This window comes from Phalangium opilio, unplaced genomic scaffold (genome assembly GCF_054372755.1).
Source record: "Phalangium opilio isolate 3A_F unplaced genomic scaffold, DU_Popi_V2 ptg000390l_1, whole genome shotgun sequence".
In the NCBI taxonomy this organism is placed as follows: Eukaryota; Metazoa; Arthropoda; class Arachnida; order Opiliones; family Phalangiidae; genus Phalangium; species Phalangium opilio.
In genome coordinates, this window is record NW_028324234.1 from 2,602,638 (window position 1) to 2,619,905 (window position 17,268).

Genomic DNA, 17,268 nt, shown 5'->3' on the forward strand with positions numbered 1-17,268 from the left:
TCAGAATCGTCTTCCAAAGTGGCAAACTGTCGTTCAACAGCTCTTTTTCTGGGTCTTCCTCTTTTTTAGGCGTTTGAGGCTTACATTGGGTTTTTAGCTTGTTGTACAAAGCGACCAAATTTTCCACATATCTTTTCGCAGTATCAGAATTTATTAATTTTAGGTACGAAGTCTCGAAAGCACGAAAGGCTGCTAACATTCGCAAGGTATGCTAAAATATCTTTCGGCAAATTTCCTTCCATTTAAAAATGAATTCAGTTCATCTACAGCCACAGACTAAATCGAAAACTGCCTAAAGAGCTAAGCCTAGCAATAGCAGACGCCAAATTTTTGTAATCCCGATCTCCATAGGTCTCTCTCAGATGGCGAGTCAAACCAACCATTGTACGACCTATCTCAGTAGAAAATGGGGAACAAATGCATCAATGTTTCAACCCCCATCGACGGGGCCAATGAATTTGGTTAGTTATCTATTCTTGATAACTTCGGTTCATATACTTCTGATCTTAATTTACCTCTGACATTTCAAAATACGTAAACAAACTCGCCCAAAGAAAGGAAAAGTACCCAAAAGGTCGCGAGCCTATTAACCACCTTTAAAAAAGTTAACGAAAGGCTAAGAGAGAGGGTTTTTACTTTTTCTAAAATCAGAATACGAAGAATTGTAGTCTCAGTAGGGCCTGAATGGTCACTCTCCTGCCAAAGCGGAGCAACAAAAAAAATATATAGTTAGAAAAAGTTAAAACTGAATTAAAAACTTAAACTAAAGCTATATCAGTTAACACTTAGGTTAGTACAATAATATTGGGGTGTTTTCAGTCCGCTGCAATAATATTCAATCTCCACCCTTAAAAACATTTTAAGCTGTAATTCATCTGCATACACGCTTTTTTTCGTTCCCAAGCTGAAATAGGGATACATTAAGGCTACATTTTCTTCAGCTCAAAAAACGGGAAAATTACACAGCAATTCTAGAATTGACAATTGACTGTCGTTTCTACATTTTCTGTTTGTTAACTGTTAAGTGTCTATACTGGCAGAAATGTGCAGCGCAATTCTGCAAACGCTATGCAAAAGTAGAAATATCAGCTGCTAGTTTAAAACTGCAATTTTACCACATTTATAGGCATGTTACAGGTCTGCAAAAATGATGGAAAAGTAGACATCCAGCTTCCAATTTAAAACTGCAATTTCACCACATTTATGGACATGTTACAGGTCTGCAAAAGTGATGGGAAAGTTGAAATCCAGCTGCCAATTTAAAACTGTAACATGACCATATTTATAGACATATTGCAGGCATTCGAAAGTAGGAATTTCTATCCTGCGGTATTTAGGGTGACGCATGGGTAGATTTTTTTCTTTGGGTTATTTTTCGGGATGGTCGAGCAAGATAGAAAGGGGTGATTTTTATTAAGACTGTATGTTTTCTTGCTCGGCCTTTGACCCGTTTATTTTAGAATTTTTTTATTTTTAGGGTTTATTTAAGGGGTTGGTAAATTCTTATATTTTTTAAATTGTTTGTTCGAATTTTTCTACAGTTGATCCCCGCCTACATCTTAACCCTAAAGCTAGATTCCCACTCGACGGAAAAGACGACGGCACCCTGGCAGAAAGGGGTTCGACCGAAAAGTCTTTACGCCGAGCCCGACAGAATTACCGTTCGGTCGGGTGCAAGTTGTGTTCTATTTTTTCGGCTGCATTCGGCGAATACGTCGGTGTTTCAGCCAATGGCATTATCCCACGTCATAAATTTCATGAGCGCACGCATACGCGGCATTTTTTTGAGAGCTATTACAAGTAGTGGCTGACCAAGGCTTAACGGAAAGAAAAAGTAAAGTTTAATTAATGGAAGTAAAAAGATATTAGATGTTAATAAGGAAGATTTTATTGATGAGGTTAGAAAATATCCATTCTTCGTTCGAGTGATAATATATAAAACATTGATTGAAAGGTTGATATAAGGGTGAACTATAGAATTTTAGCATCTTTAGCCAATTTATGAAACATTGATTTTTCATTTTTCAAGAGAAAATGCGGTGAGTTGAATTCTACAATTCGGCCCTGATCTAGAACCATCACCCTATGAAGAGTTAAAAGACAACCATGTGGCCGCATTGTTTAAGCCAGTATAATTACTAGATATACTAACTTGTCGTACTCCAAGATTGTGTTTATTCTGTGCGCGATGGTGATGATGGTAGAGTTGGCGAATTCGTTCTTGATGGTCTCTTGAATGAGATCGTCGGTGTCCATGTCGACCGAGGCCGTCGCTTCGTCCAATATAAGAATCTTAGAGTTCCTCAACATGGCACGAGCTAAGCAGACCAACTGACGCTGTCCGACGCTCAGATTCTGTCCTCCTTCGGCCACGGGGTGATCCAGCCCATGCTCGAGTGATTTCACGAAGGATTTTAGGTGTGAGTGTTCGAGGGCGGCCCACAGTCGCTGGTCGTCTTGTTGCCCAAAGGGATCCAGGTTGAGTCTGAGCGTACCCGAGAAAAGGACGGGCTCTTGGGGGATGATGGTCAGCCGCGATCGTAAATCGGACAAGCCCAATCCCTCCGTTTCCACTCCGTCTATGATAATCTGACCGCGCACCCCCTCGATGAGACGGAAGAGCGCCAGCGTCAGTGACGACTTTCCGGAGCCTGTTCGCCCCACGACGCCCACCTTCTCTCCGGCTTCTATTCGGACATTTATATCATTCAAAACCAAATCCAATCCTTCGCGATATCTGGTGCTATAATTGCGGAATGTAATTTGTCCTCGTTGAGGCCAATCAGATGCAGGTTGAGATTCTGGTTTATCCCACTCAGCCTCAGACACCAAACGACAGTATTCGTCAATTCTTTCTATGGAGACGACATTTGATTCCAAACCAGTAGAGGCAGCGATAAAGAGTTTCAGAATTTGCAGTAGCTGTGATTTTTAATATATTAAATCAGTACTTGTTAGTAGACAATAGACAAAAAAGAAAAATCTGCGCAATGGCTTTTCAAAATTCAGGAGATATTCTCATTAGCCAATTAAAGAATATATTATATTTGAAAGATAAGACATGATAACGACTTAAGTGTATAGATAATGGTATATCACCAAAAGTATATACATTTAAGTCTCGATCAAGCAGAGGTAGAGTGCTAGGTCATGCCCGCGTCCTCTATTTCCTATCCACCTTCGGGCCGTCCTACTTCGAGTCGAGGGACTTGGCTATATAAAGTCGGGTCAGCTGTGTAATAAAGTGAGTGTACAGGCTCATCTTGTTGCAGTCTGTTCAACAGTCTGGTTCATTTAGTCATCATGATAGTATCCTGTTAAGTGGCAGTTATCACGGATGGTTGTTGGTGTTAGCTGAGAGTTAATTAGCTAGTGCGGTAGGCCCATTCACCTTCTAAGCTAAGATCTGTTTAGTTTTAGGGTATATTGACCTTGTTAGATGCAATCCAGTGATTAGGTCCTTTATGACTAGTTTCAGCTCGTTAACGTTCTCAGTTCGTGCCATCACTTCAGTAGGCCTAAGATGGAACACAATTGGATCTACTTTCACCCTAGTAAGTGTTGCTTTTAGCTACCTCCGAACGGCGCACCCCTCGTCTGGCGCTCTCACTTACCATCCTATCACATGCATTGTAATTAGCCATTATCATTATTATTTACTTATTTCTTCATGTAACAATTACTAACCCTAATGAACCTGAATCAAGAGATCAAATTTCTTTATTGGTCTTGAGCTCATTGTTTCAACCTGTAACCTAGCTTTTACAGCAAATCGGTTACACAAAATTTTTTAATTTAAACAAAAACCTACAACTTAAGATTCTTTCGTCATCCTTTGGGTTTACCGCGATGATGTATAGTTTTTTTAATAATGTTATCAATTAAGATCCCATTTGTCATTTGTTAATTCGACGTTTTCGATCTACTAACCTTTATATTGTCATGATGCAAAATGACGAAATTAACATCATAAACCCTATGCTCATCAGAAACCCCCCCCCTCACAGCCGATTTTTCTGATGGGCATCTGATGAGTACCATGAAATCACTCTCATTAAGATATCAATTTCATTTTTTGGTCATCGATGCTTTTGATGCCAGTTACTGATGCAGTTATGCAGGCGTATATTCGTCGACACTAAGTCACGAACTCTACCTCATGAAATGAACAACAAGCGCTTTAAATAGGATAACGAACCAGAGAGTTCGCAAATAGGGAGATATAATTGACATATGTTCAATATCATTTTAATTACTCAAGGAACGAGATAGTTAATATTTTAACGGCTGAATGTTATTCTCGTAAGTTAGGTAAGGGAAGAGTGGGGTAGGTAACCTTGCGTTAGGTTAGAGATTAGGTATTTATAAAAAAATATAAGAAGTTTTTGTTATATCCTTTTATATTAGTTAGGTTTCTTTAACTCTTAACTAATTATTATGAATGGTTCTGTTGAGCATTAATTAAGAATGACAAACAACAACCACGATTCTCGGGTGCCATATTTGATCTATGGTTTATTACAGCTTGCTTTGAAAAGTTCGTTAGCGACCCGTAGCGATGAGTATAAAAAATCATTTCAACCGAGAATATCACATATGTCAATTACGTAACATGGTACTAAATATTACTTTGCACTAAAATGTACTTTGAATGAAAGAATATTGATCATAGTATAAAACGTGCAGAGGAAACTCGATCTATCAGTAATCGATCAAATAAAGTGATATGAGTGTGAATCGCAATGAGAGAAAATTCAATAAAATCGACCAAATAAAAGGAGTTTTCACAAAAACACAAGTTTTTGAATTTTGTAGGAAGGAAAACATGGTTTCACAAATAATCGAAGTACGAACAGGTTCTTTTACAGTTTCCAGCCCTTTCTCACTAAAGATAGTGTAGAATATATTCTTATCGAGTAATCGGTTTTACCATTGCTAAATGACCTAAATAAGCTTCTTAGATTTTAGTCTTAAAACGTAGCACTTCATCAGTGTAGTAACGCGAGTAAAGTTCTGAAAAGTGTTTTTCAATGCCGCGACTTGAAACGACAATTAAAGGTATTATTGATAACGTAACAGCCCCACTTACAAGTATAGTGGAAGTAATTGTACCTAACCTAAAATTACATCGTCACTAAAGATGATACAGCGATATTAATCTCCCATTCGAACCCCTACATGCAATTCCACCTCGAGATATTTTTTGTTAATTCAGTATCCATTAGTCTTTTTGTACCGTCCCACTTTAGTGACGTTTCACTTTCACGCTAAGAAAAGCATTATCAGGAGTTAAGCAAAAAACTAGCGGGGATTTTAGCATATAGCAAATATGTTGGTTTACTCGTTTGGTCATCATTCGTAGAGCTTACCCGATCGGCATTAGCCAAGATCAATCCTACAACATCAGCTGACAGAGTCCCTTTGCTCATAATTAAGAAAATTGCGGTGCAAAACATCAAGCAGTTTCCCAAGATATTGTAGCGTACTGACAGCCATCTGTAAAGAAACTGTAATTTATTGAATAAGAGTTGCGATTTGGAATGCCCGCTTTGCTTTTCAACGTAGTGTTTATGCTGAAAAAGCTGTCGCTTCAAAATGAAAAATAGGAGATTGAAACCAGGCTTTAATTACAAAATTAGTGAACGAGATACCTTTGCGCCATGTTCATCATATAATTAGAGGCAGTACATTCGTCGATCAGTTTTAGGAAGTGTCGTTCGAAGTTCTCTCCAGCGTTACACGCCCTGATGACAGTGGCGCCACCCACTGATCCTCCCACGTGCGAAAACAGGAAGGAATTTCTCAAGCTTGTTATCCGCTTGAGTTGACGATTGCTCGACATCAAGAAACGCTACGAAAGATAAGGGAAAATCTTCAGTTTATATGCCATATTACGGAGTATTTCCCCCCGGGAGTAGGCGCCTACATGCCTTCTACAACATTTTGAAAAAGTCCTGACTGACTCACTGATAATCAACGCCCAGCCCAAACCGCTTGCCCTAGAAGGATGAAAATTTGCAGGAACGTTACAAATAAGTAGTAGGCACGTACTAAGAAATATTTTTCCAATCCGCCACCATCTTAATAAATGGCGCCCAGAAATATAAAAAATCTTCTCTATTCAACAAAGTCCGTGAAATTCAACCGATTTCACAAATATTAAATATACTGGTTTCCTTTAACCCATAGACGGGCTGAATGGTCTCTGGGTTCGATTTGTTGCCATCTTTTTAAATGGCTGCCAAAAACTTAAAAACCCATCTTTATGGAATAATGTCCGCGTGAAAAGTGATAAAAAATGTCCCGACTAGCTGACGGGCAACGCCGCAACGCTGACTGCCTTTGTTCCTAGGGTGCTACAAAAATATTAGTCATCAGTAAATTCTACCCATTCTTTATATCATTTTGATGGAATTTCCTATTACACACGAGCGATGCCGCGGGTAACAGCTAGTAAAATATATTAGGCCGAAACACTTAAGCGCTTCAATATTTCAATGATTTGTAGTATTTTTTTTTTATTTAGCTGGGTGGAAAAGTCTCAGTACAGTCGTGGCGCCAAGGCCTCTTTCTCGTCTCTTTAAGGGCTCTTCTACAGGGTTCATACAAACCTGGAAAACCGGGAAAACCTGCAAAAATCAGGGAAATAAATAGTTGACAAAAACCTCAGGGAAAATTCAGGTAAATCAGGGAAATTTGCGTCAAACAGGGGCCGAGTAATTAAGCAAAATGTTCATAAACATACCCTTCATAGGATTAACATTACACTATACTTTGGAGGCTCATAACTCTGGTTATATTACAGATACGGGGATGCCCTTCAATTATGTAATAGTCATAATTCCTCCCCCTCCTTCGTTAACATTTGCTCCATAGGATAATCCCTATACGGGAAGAACGTGGAAAATTCAGGGGAGTATATGGGGAAAAACCTGGAAATCTCAGGGAAATTTGTTTTCCAAAGATGTATGAACCCTGTTCTACGCTTAATAAAACATTATAAAAATAAAAATCATGTAAAATTCCTGCTGTATTCGGAAAACTTCGATAATAATCTTAAATATGTTTAATGTTCATTGGTATGTTTCTGTTTTTCAATAGTCTCGGTTCAAGAGTTCCAAGCTATAAAATGCAACCAACTCTAAGATGATTTAAAATCAAAAGCTGCCATCTCTCACTCGATAGGAATTCCGTGTTTAACCACGACTATTAACAATTGATATTAATAATTACATATGACATGAGATGAAAATCTAGTTCCTACCTGAAGTAAAACGTATCCAACGACAACAACAATGCAGGGAATTATGAATAATGGTAAGTATATCGCAATTCCAATCGTGAAAGCCACTAAAAGTACTAATCCGCAATTGGTTACCCATAAAACTGGAGGTAATTGCTGGTCGAGTGCGTCGATATCTTGGGAGAAACGATTGAGTATCCTTCCTACGGGAGTCGTGTCGAAAAAAGACATGGGAGAGCGAGTTACGCTGTCCAGCATTTTATCGTGTAAAGATTTCGCCACCCTTAGACAGTGAAAGGCGTTCATCATTACCATCAGAAATCCCGTAAAGGATTGGCCTAGACCAAGAAGGACTAAAACCGCTATACGGGTTGTCTTTAAGTGTGGGTTAGCCTTAAAATCTTCCTTAGAGTCGGCGCACCACAGAGACAGCCAGTACACTGCCGCGAAATTAAAGATTGTAGCACTGGTGTTTACTACTTCGAATATCGCAAACCTTGTAATACCATATGCTTTAAAATATTGTTTGTATTGCGATAAGGATATCTGCAAACGCCCAAAGTGAGCAGAGTTTTTAGTTCTCAAGAAACCAAGATAATTCCAAATTCACCTCGTATATTAAAGAGTACGTACATTTCCTTCTTTGAGCGTCTCTTTTGTCATGAGTTTTGCCTCATCTTCATCCGAGGCTTTTCTTTGGGATGCAAGATGAAATCTCTCATCTTTGACTTTAAATGTACTACAAAAATTGAATTTCCAAAATTCATAAACAGCTCTTTAAATTTAAAATAAGGGCTATCTCTACAAGTATTACACGCCACATGGCGTTTGTCCCAAAATATTCCAGTCGAGTATTTAGTAATTTTTAATTTAGCTTGCGGTAGAAAGTGTAGATACAGGTTGAAATTCACTTACGACCGTTCTTCTTTGCTCTCTTCGCTCATGTGTTGCGCGAAATAATCTCTAGCCATTCCCTGACGACTGATGATTTCGTCATAGGTTCCCCTCTCGATGATTCGTCCGTTGTTCATGAAGAAGATCTCGTCCACTTCTCGGATGAAGCTCAAGTTGTGCGTAACCAAAACTCTGGTCTGTAAGAGATTGAATTCCTATTTGTAGCCTGTTCGAGGAATTTGCGAATAGAGGCAATTTGTGTCAGTGAGTGATCAACAGCAATAGTATATTTTGTTCATTTTGAGCCACTGTTATTGGAGTTGCGCGGATTTATATCAAAATCTACGTGGCTTACGAGATGTCAGCTGATATTTATATCTCAGTAAAGAAAGGAATTGCTATCCGGCTTGCTATATTGAACTACTATCGAGAATTAAACAACGACATGTCGACCAAACATTTTGATTGATCAAAAGCGCTTTGAAAGAAGATATGAGTTGCGTTTTTTACTTTTTTTCTAAGCAATCCCTTTGGTCCGAGGACTTCATTGAAGAGATGTTTGGCTACGTGCGAGTCAACCGCCCCCAACGGGTCATCAAAGAGATAGACATCGTCATTTCGATAAATTGCTCTGGCCACGTTGACCCTTTGCTTCTGACCACCACTCAAGTTGATACCCTATCACGTAAAATTAGTAAACTAAAGCATTTCTAGCGAAATCTATGGAACTATGATTATAACGTTGCCACCCCAGGTTTTTAAAGTACAGCGCATTATGTTTTAGAGTATTTTTCCGCAGCTTACCGTGAAACACATCTTATATGGAATGCGTTCGATAAGATCCACTGTCCTCTGTTAAGCGCGACACCTTTCATCATTATTAGCGTAGCCAAGGAAGACAATGTAATCGTGTTAAGCCACACTAGATGGAAACAGTCTTACAGTGTTACATCCTATGCTTTCTAATATCGCATATTCATTCGCTTCTGCCTTCCCTCTCCCATTTAATAACGCACGTTTGAGCTTCATTTCAAAAGGTGCTTAAGAAGCAGGATGAAGCTATTTTAAAACCCCACCTTCATTAAATGGCAGTGCCATAAATTAAGGAGGAGTGGAAAAGGAGACGTAAACTATGTTCGCATTTACATGGGAATGTGTTCAGAACTAGTTCGCCCAACTCGTTTTGAAACCGTCTTCATTACCAATTTGAATTGATTTCAACAGCCTCGGTTCACACTTTAAGAAGCCTGATTTCTATTAATCTGTCAACTAGAACTTCCATTAGTGTTGTCTGCTAAATAGTTGAAACATCCTTAACAATAGTCTCATATCAAGTAAAATATCCCAGAAAACTAGTTTTTTCCCTTTTGAAATAACCCTGAAAACTAGAAACAAGCCTTCAAAAATTCCGAACCCATTTAAGTTTGTTTGCGGACCAATTTCCAAAAACCGCGTTCATAATTAGTTTCTTGAGTATTTAGTTTTGTTCACACTTAACTTTTAAAGCGTTTTGAATCGATTAAAACCGGTTTTCCATGTATGGGTGAACATGGATGAATTGTGTGCTGAACTAGTATTCTACAGCGCGAGCCTAAACTCGAAGCTTGCTAGAAACGAGGGCTAACGGGATTCATTTGGTTCCTTCTTGCCACGTGTTTTACTGTTTCTATATTGAGATACTATTTGCGCTCTCTCTCCAACACAAAATGTACTATTTACAAAACACCTCTTGCTGATTGTGCAATTGGAAATCTGATGCCGCTTGCCAAAAGATAAGTTAGAAGCAAGTGTTACACCATCCCCCTTCCTCCCGTTGTGGGAGTTAAGATTTACGGTTGTCATTCTAAAAAGCGAGTACAATTCTCCTTTTCGACTCCTCCTTGCATAAATAGACGGATATTGAGGATTGCCAAATCCAGATTTCACTGCTTTTTGTTTTACTATTAATGACTTTAGCTCCTTTTTTTAACCCGACGTCACTTTTCAAAAACCGAACTTTGGTTGACAATTTAGCTTTTTTCTTACAAAATCTTTGGGTTTCAATGATACATACTCTTTCTCCAATCTCAGTTTCGTCGTGAGCGGGTAGCTGGTCGAGGTCTTGTTGGAGGGCGCATGCGCGTATGATGCTGTCGTATCTTTCCCGGTCCATTTCGTCTACGAAGAGTATATTCTCTCTGAGTGAGGTGTTCTGGATCCAGGGCTGTTGAGTGACGCATCCCACTCTCCCGGCTACTCTGACTTCCCCTTGCACCTTCCGCATCTCGGAAACTAGAGCGGACAAAAGCGAAGACTTGCCACAACCCACCGGACCAACCACGGCCACCAAGGAACCACGGGACACTCTCAAATTTATGTCCTGAAGAGATCCTGCTGCTTCGTCCTCCAGGTTCCAATGAAATATTCCCTTCTTAATCTCAATTGCTGAAAGTTTCATAGAAATGAATTGATGTTAAGGTTGTTCAAAATTGACCAGTGGTTAGAGGCTAGTTCAAAAATATCTAGAAACTATCAAAAAGGGACTTCAGGCGTGTAAATCATGTTGATTAGCCTTTTTTACAAATAAGATTTTTTAATAGAGAGAGATAGTTGAGTCTTTCCGGGGTTTTCTTTGATAATTAATTAAAGCACTAATCCCAAGGATATCCAGCCCAGAATACGTTTTAACCTGCGGTATAAAACTACTATGTGAAAACAACCTGATGATCAAAGGAGGATTTTTATATATCAATTCCCCGGATTGGTTGCTCTAGTTCTGAAGAAAATCTTTAAATTCTACCAGTTGATTTTTGAGATGAAATTCATCTGCTTGTGTTGGAATAGTTGCCGGAAATAACTAAAGACGTATCTCATTTTCTCAAGTCCCTAGTTAATTAACATACCATATTGGGCGTCGCTAGCCATCTGCTCCACGTAATGCTTGGTTTCTCCACGACTCAACAAGTTTGCAATTCTTTTTACCGAGACTTGTGTCTGAAAAGAATTTCTTTTTGAATTTGTATTACTTAGAAATGTTTTAAGAAAAGGAAAGGTCAACGTGACAATCCTGTATCATTCTTTTTCTATGAAAAATACCAAATTGTTGGGGAATGTTTTGTAAAATGAAATTAGTTGTTGTTATTTAATTTCATAACTTTGTTTTAGAGTAGCGCGATGGCAATCGAATGATTCGCAACATCATAAGGACATATTTATTTAAAACGAAAAGGCTTTCGCTCAACTCGTCGAAAGGGTTCATGTCAAACTCGTGTCCCCAACTTCCTACCCCCATTTGTTGTACCTACGGTTACTGGTATGTTGTGCGTGAAATCTAAGACCAGAAAACAAAGATGGACTTGAATTATAAGCTAAAACCGCCGTTCTTCTAATGGCATCTCCTTTCGTCGCCCCTAGCTGGAGAGTCCCGAAACTTTTTGAATCATAGGTCATGTTATGCCTATGATTTGAGACGAAAAAGTTTCTATATTGGTTGCAGCGTGGTGCTAGAAAGGCGCTTCCCTGAATAAACCACGCGCTATATCTTCATTCCAGTCCACCTATGTTTAATGATCTTTCGTGAAATCGAGCGAAAAAAATTGCCTAAAAGTTAGGATGATTCAAATCAAAATATAACGGCTCTTTTTGAGTTGATTTGTTTTTTGAATAGAAATTCCTTCCTACTAGAATTAGGAGCTTTAGTAAAAGACATTAAATTCTTTAAAAAAATTGCACGTAAAAAAATATTTCGCGTCGCTCACCGGCTCAATCACTCAACCAGTCTTGGAAATAGCACAGGTCCACAGGTCAAAAACCAGTTTATTAATTGCTCGGACCAGCTTTTTTATTCGAAATCCGGGGGTTGCTGGTCCTTGGAACCAGTTTATTAATTGAGAATATTTATGAAAATTCAGGAGGGACCAGTTTAAAAATTCTAGTCATTATAAATTTCTACTCCACGGATATAGACTCCTAGCCTTGACTGGATCTCATTCTTGCCTTCCTTGCTACAACCACAGCTCACTCGATCACGCTTTGGCTTCACACGCTATAGAAGCCCTTCCACACAATGTTTTTCCTATGTGAAAGCGCGTGTTGGACTGTTGGTAATTTGGGGCTTTTTCGCTCGACAAATCCAAGGAGCCAGCTTTTAAGATGACCGGCTATGGGAGGAACACAGTTATTTAGCCCTAATTTTGAAACTACTGGTTCAAATCTCTTGAAATTTTAAAGAGATGTGCAAAACAACGTTTGCTATTTTCTGGAAATTTTCAAAATTTTCCCTTTTATAGTTTTTTGCATAAATATTAGAACGAAAATTAGCCCTACTTAAAGGGCTTTGTCTTCGAACCGTTTTATAAGTTTCTTCCGTTTCACTCGATCGAATGTCTTGAAATTTTAGTGAGAGGCATATTGAACGGTTTTAAATTATGATGCAAAGTTTCGAAGTTTTTAAACAAACAATTCACTTCCGGAAAATTCATTAAAATTTTGTTTGTGAATAATCCTACAACCTATTTTGTCGCTTAGGGAAATTTTAGGAAAAGAACTATTCGTTTTAAAACTTCGAAATTTTGTATGATAATTTAAAACCTTTCAAGAGACTCGAACCAGTGAAACTGAAGGAAACAAATTTAAACTGTTTGAGACTAAGCCATTAAATTATGGTAAATTTTCGTTTTAATTTTCTTATTAAAAGCTTTGTAAGAGAAAAACTTTGCACAAAAATAGCAAACTTTATTTTGCAAATCTCATTAAAATTTTAAGAGATTTCAACCAGTATTTTCAAAATTAGGACCAAAAAACGGTGTTCCTCCTATTGACGGCAATGTTAAGAGTTCACTCTGATTTTTGACTTAATTTTGCTTCTATAGCCCGATCGAGTGGGCTGTGCGTCAACGAAATAGGATTAGGACAGGTTTTGGACCTGTAAACCACTTTATTAATTACTCAGACTAGTTTTTTTGTTCAAAAACCGAGGGTCACGAGTCCTAGGGACTTGTTTATTAATTCTAAACTTTGATAAATATTGAAAGGGGACCAGTTTATTAATTAAAGATTTTCGTCCAATTTCGACTCCTTTCTCATTGCAAGGAGTCTTAATCTTATTTCCTAATAGATAGTTTTCACTCATGGAGGATTCATACCATTTACACCAGGAGGCCGGGCTATCTGGAGGACAAAAGCAGACGGGTTTTTGTCCTCCAGATAGCCCGGCTTCCTGGTGTAAATGGTATTAATCCTCCATGTGTGAAAACTATCTATTACCTCAACTCCTAGTCGTAGTGTCAGGTTAGTAGTAATCAGTACAGCGTTGCCAGACGTACGATAATTATAGTACAATGCGATAATTTTATGAGTTACTATAATTATGACGCTGTACTAGTAGGCTAAATTCGATAATTCGGCTTCGGCGTACGATAATTTAGAGGGAAATCTAACTAATCTGGGCACAAAAGGCTCGCTAGAGGAAGAAAAAGGTGAAATAGGATGAAATTATTCATGTTTTAAATCCAAAGGCAGGATGGAAGAAACGTTTGGAGACGTTATTTGTCCATCTCCTTCAGGACCCTTGTAAATATTATTAAGTTGTACCGATTTTAGTATAATTGCAAGGTCAATCAGAACACCGCTGGAGCGTATGATAATTTTGGTTGAAAATCGATAATCTTTTGGCTTTCGTACGATAATTTAGTCAAAGATGGCTAAATAAAATTATTAAAAATGATTTGGGACCATGCAATTTTATATTTATAAATAAATTTATAGTGGGACCAGTAGTAAAATAAATCGCACAGGGGTAACTGGTCTCAGGGACCAGTTTGAATATTGTTGATGTCGGGGTCACTGGTCCCGAGGACTATCTGAAAAAAAAAACCTTATTTCCATGGCTGATTGGGATAAGGATTAGTGGAAATACTACTTTCGTGAGGGCTTCAGTCCTTCCAAACTTGAAACCCTGGCGACGACACTGACTATCGGAAAACAGGTAATTTATTTAGTAGAAGAAGCACATACTAGATTTATCTTTGACCCTCCCTGACACCGTTCTTACCAAAACTAGGGTATTTACTAAATCCGGGAAGGAAAGCATTGACGTTGCTAGTAATCGTACCAACTGAAAGGAGACGAAAGCTTTCCTCGAGGTGAGAACGTTATCTTCGTTAACCAATACGTACATGGCAAAACACGGTGATGTAATCTGAATATTTAGAAACAATAATTGTAGGAATGAAGGTAAGAGCGTGTGTAGGCCATGAAGTTCAGTAGTTTAATAGAGATGACGACCAACAGATAAACATCTTTAACCAGTCTAATTTCGTCCCTGGATTGTGGCATTATCGTCTATCTTGAGCCTTTCGAAAGCGTGGATATTTCAGGGGCATCTGACTTTTTGAATTTAGTTTGAGCGCTAGGTGGGTACAATTGCATTGTTATCTAGTCACGTGAAATAACAGTCTCACCCATTTAGAACACGTGGAGTGGTAGGTTCCGGTAAGGTTGGGAGAGGCTAGATTAAATTTTGATGGTTCAGGTTAGGTTAAGTTTGGTTAGGTTACGTAATTATTTTCTTTCGGGTAGTCTCCGTGATTTAAAAATAGACTCGACTCGAATCAGTTATGTTTGATTATCCATTAAATATAATTATATCCTAATGAGATTTCAAAATAGTTTTTCATCAACTTACGGCGGAAGAAATATTTTTGAACTTGCCTTGCTCCACATAGTCATATGAGACAGTTAATTTACGTGACTAGATTCAGTGCAATGCTTCCGTTTATTTAACCAAAGAATACGGAGCTGAAATCTCTACAGCTCTGTGTGCCTGGTGTACCTTGCATTAGCAGTTACTGAAATAGCACCCGCGATTCCAAAACAGCGGTATTGTTCAAAACTGCTGTTTTAGAACTAGCGGATTTTGTTTTGGGAAAAGCAGTGTTTAACTATAGATTTGAACAATTATCAACTTTGCAGTTTACATTACCTATTAAGTTCAAATAGATATTCATAGCCTAACCTTACCTAATTGGGGTTCAAAAAACCGAGCCTAGTCCTTCTTAATCGACTACCACTTTTCACATCCCGGTTGTACTACTCTTTACTGAACTGCTGTAACGGTACACCGCGTTTTCAAGAACCGCTGTATTGGGAACCGCCGCAATTGGTAAACTGTGTTTTAGGGAACCGCGATTATGAGAACCATTAATATTTGATCTGCTCATACTGGAACCACTTATATGAGGGCTTCAACGTGTCTGATCGATAATAATAATACACTTATAATAAATGTTTTACGTTCGTACCAAAATTGGTATGAGACTAGATATAAATATGTTCATTCCTTGTAAGAGGCCTTGTTTCTTCATGAGTGCAATTTCTTTCTTCCTAATTTCAAGGATGATTCTGTGGAATGATCTCTCCCAAGCGTACAATTTCAAGACGCGGATTCCGTTCAAGATTTCGCTCATCATTTTCATCCGGTTGTCCTTCAGCTTCATAAGCTCAATCTAATAAACGAGATCACAAGGAGAATAATCAACATCAAGGTCATATCTCTCCACCTTACGGATGAGGGTATTGTGTGTCAGTTTCTCGCTGACGAACGTCTCATCTCGAGTGTTCAAAAAAGTTAACATCCCAAAGCAAGACCGAACGTATTTACTGTAGAGTAACTGTAAACGGCATATGAACAGCCAAGTTTTTCTATCCTAACATATTTTCTCGCCCCAACTAAAGTCCGCCACGGAAAAATTTCGCCACCCCCCTTAAAGGCATGAAACTTAATTTTTTGGATTGGAGGTTGATTCTGCACGTGAAGAGCTATTCGGCCAACAGGGAGACGGAGTTCTTAGCAGACGATCGGAGTTTTTGTTTTGGCAGATCGAGTTAAAATAACGAAACAGATTCTTTTAATATGAATTTTGCTGTATCTTTTTTTCTCTTCTAATCTATCCATTATTTTAATTAAATACCGTCTTTAAAAAACATTAGCATGCCACACGATACGCCGTCGCCGTAAAAAATGTAAACACCGTTCGCATGGATGAGCCCTCCATGCTTGAACTTACGCAGCCTAAAATCAGCCCCACCTACGTTAGTTCGAGTGTCCACCGCTGTGGAACGCTGCTTCAAAAGCTTGTTCTCGGCCGTGGCGGAGATTTTCGAATTTTTTTCTCTCAGTTCACGCGAGCTCGGTTGGGAATGTAAAAGAGCTCATCGTCACAACTTTCAGACCTAGAGGCTATGACAAAAAGCCGGAAATAGGACCTTGATGTTGATTATTCTCCTTGTGACGAGATATATGAAGAAACCATTCGCGAAAACTCCGAATATGGTGATATTGCAGTAAAAATTAACATTCGTCTCAGTAAGGCGCAACGGGCGAACTGTCACGCGAGCTTAAGTTCGAGCGTGTATTTGAGGAGTTTGTTTATTCGAGTGCGGTGAAAAAGCTCTATAATATCTCGAGGGCCTCAAGTTAAGGCATCTTGTTTTTTTTGGCTCTGAATGCGTTACGTAAAATTTACCTGCAATTCTTTGTATTTCTTTGTGCTGAGATAGTTCAGTGGAAGAAGAACGACAATAGGTACGATGCCAGCAAAGGCTGAATAGCCCAGTTCTTGATACACGAAGGTGAAACACAGTACTGTTTGTACCGGCACCGACCACAAGAGGCCCAGTTGCGGCGACAGAATTTGAAATCTGTTCGTGTCGACGTACATCGTGTTCAGTATTTCGCCCATTGTTAGCTCACGCCGATCGCTGCTTGTCAAACGAAATGTCTGTTTCGACCAATCTCATCAATGAACTAGCGTCCCACTAATCCACGATAATACTAACTTACTTTTTTGTACAGAACATGCATGGTGGCGGATCTGAGTCTCAGTCCCAGTTTGGTGTGAAAAATGGCGCTCCCTTCTTGCAAAAAAGATTGCGCGAGACCGGCCAGACCGTAAAGGCAAGCGTAAAAAATCCCCTTCCATAATGGATCTTGACTCGTCGAGTAATCAATGATGGTACTGAAAACGTGAGTAAACTGGTTAACTCGGTTCCAAAGTCTACTCAATTCTTTGTCAATCTCAGCCTCTGTTAGAATAAGTTTTAAATAACACGGCTGACCCACTGAAACAGAAAATGTTATTGTTCGTGTGGTT

General features: G+C 38.8%; 1 protein-coding gene across 3 annotated transcripts in view; it reads right to left on the bottom strand.

Annotated features, from left to right (window-relative positions):
• Positions 1-1,866: 1,866 nt before the first annotated feature.
• The window catches only part of LOC149596186 (multidrug resistance-associated protein 1-like), a 35,257-nt gene continuing 19,855 nt past the window's right edge, over positions 1,867-17,268 (bottom strand). The window contains exons 4-18 of one of the 3 annotated variants that reach the window (XM_089861526.1): positions 16,959-17,133; positions 16,642-16,896; positions 15,418-15,621; positions 14,169-14,315; positions 11,020-11,110; positions 10,191-10,561; positions 8,648-8,815; positions 8,159-8,334; positions 7,877-7,982; positions 7,750-7,789; positions 7,265-7,683; positions 5,652-5,851; positions 5,370-5,496; positions 2,153-2,922; positions 1,867-2,083 (exon numbers count right to left, since the gene is read on the bottom strand). In XM_089861526.1, coding sequence (XP_089717652.1) covers positions 1,972-2,083; positions 2,153-2,922; positions 5,370-5,496; positions 5,652-5,851; positions 7,265-7,683; positions 7,750-7,789; positions 7,877-7,982; positions 8,159-8,334; positions 8,648-8,815; positions 10,191-10,561; positions 11,020-11,110; positions 14,169-14,315; positions 15,418-15,621; positions 16,642-16,896; positions 16,959-17,133 — 3,361 coding nt within the window. In that variant the 3' untranslated portion in view covers positions 1,867-1,971. Of the gene's footprint in view, positions 2,084-2,152; positions 2,923-5,369; positions 5,497-5,651; positions 5,852-7,264; positions 7,790-7,876; positions 7,983-8,158; positions 8,335-8,647; positions 8,816-10,190; positions 10,562-11,019; positions 11,111-14,168; positions 14,316-15,417; positions 15,622-16,641; positions 16,897-16,958; positions 17,134-17,268 lie in introns of all 3 variants that reach the window. The other 2 variants (XM_089861525.1, XM_089861527.1) reach the window with 2 other exon arrangements.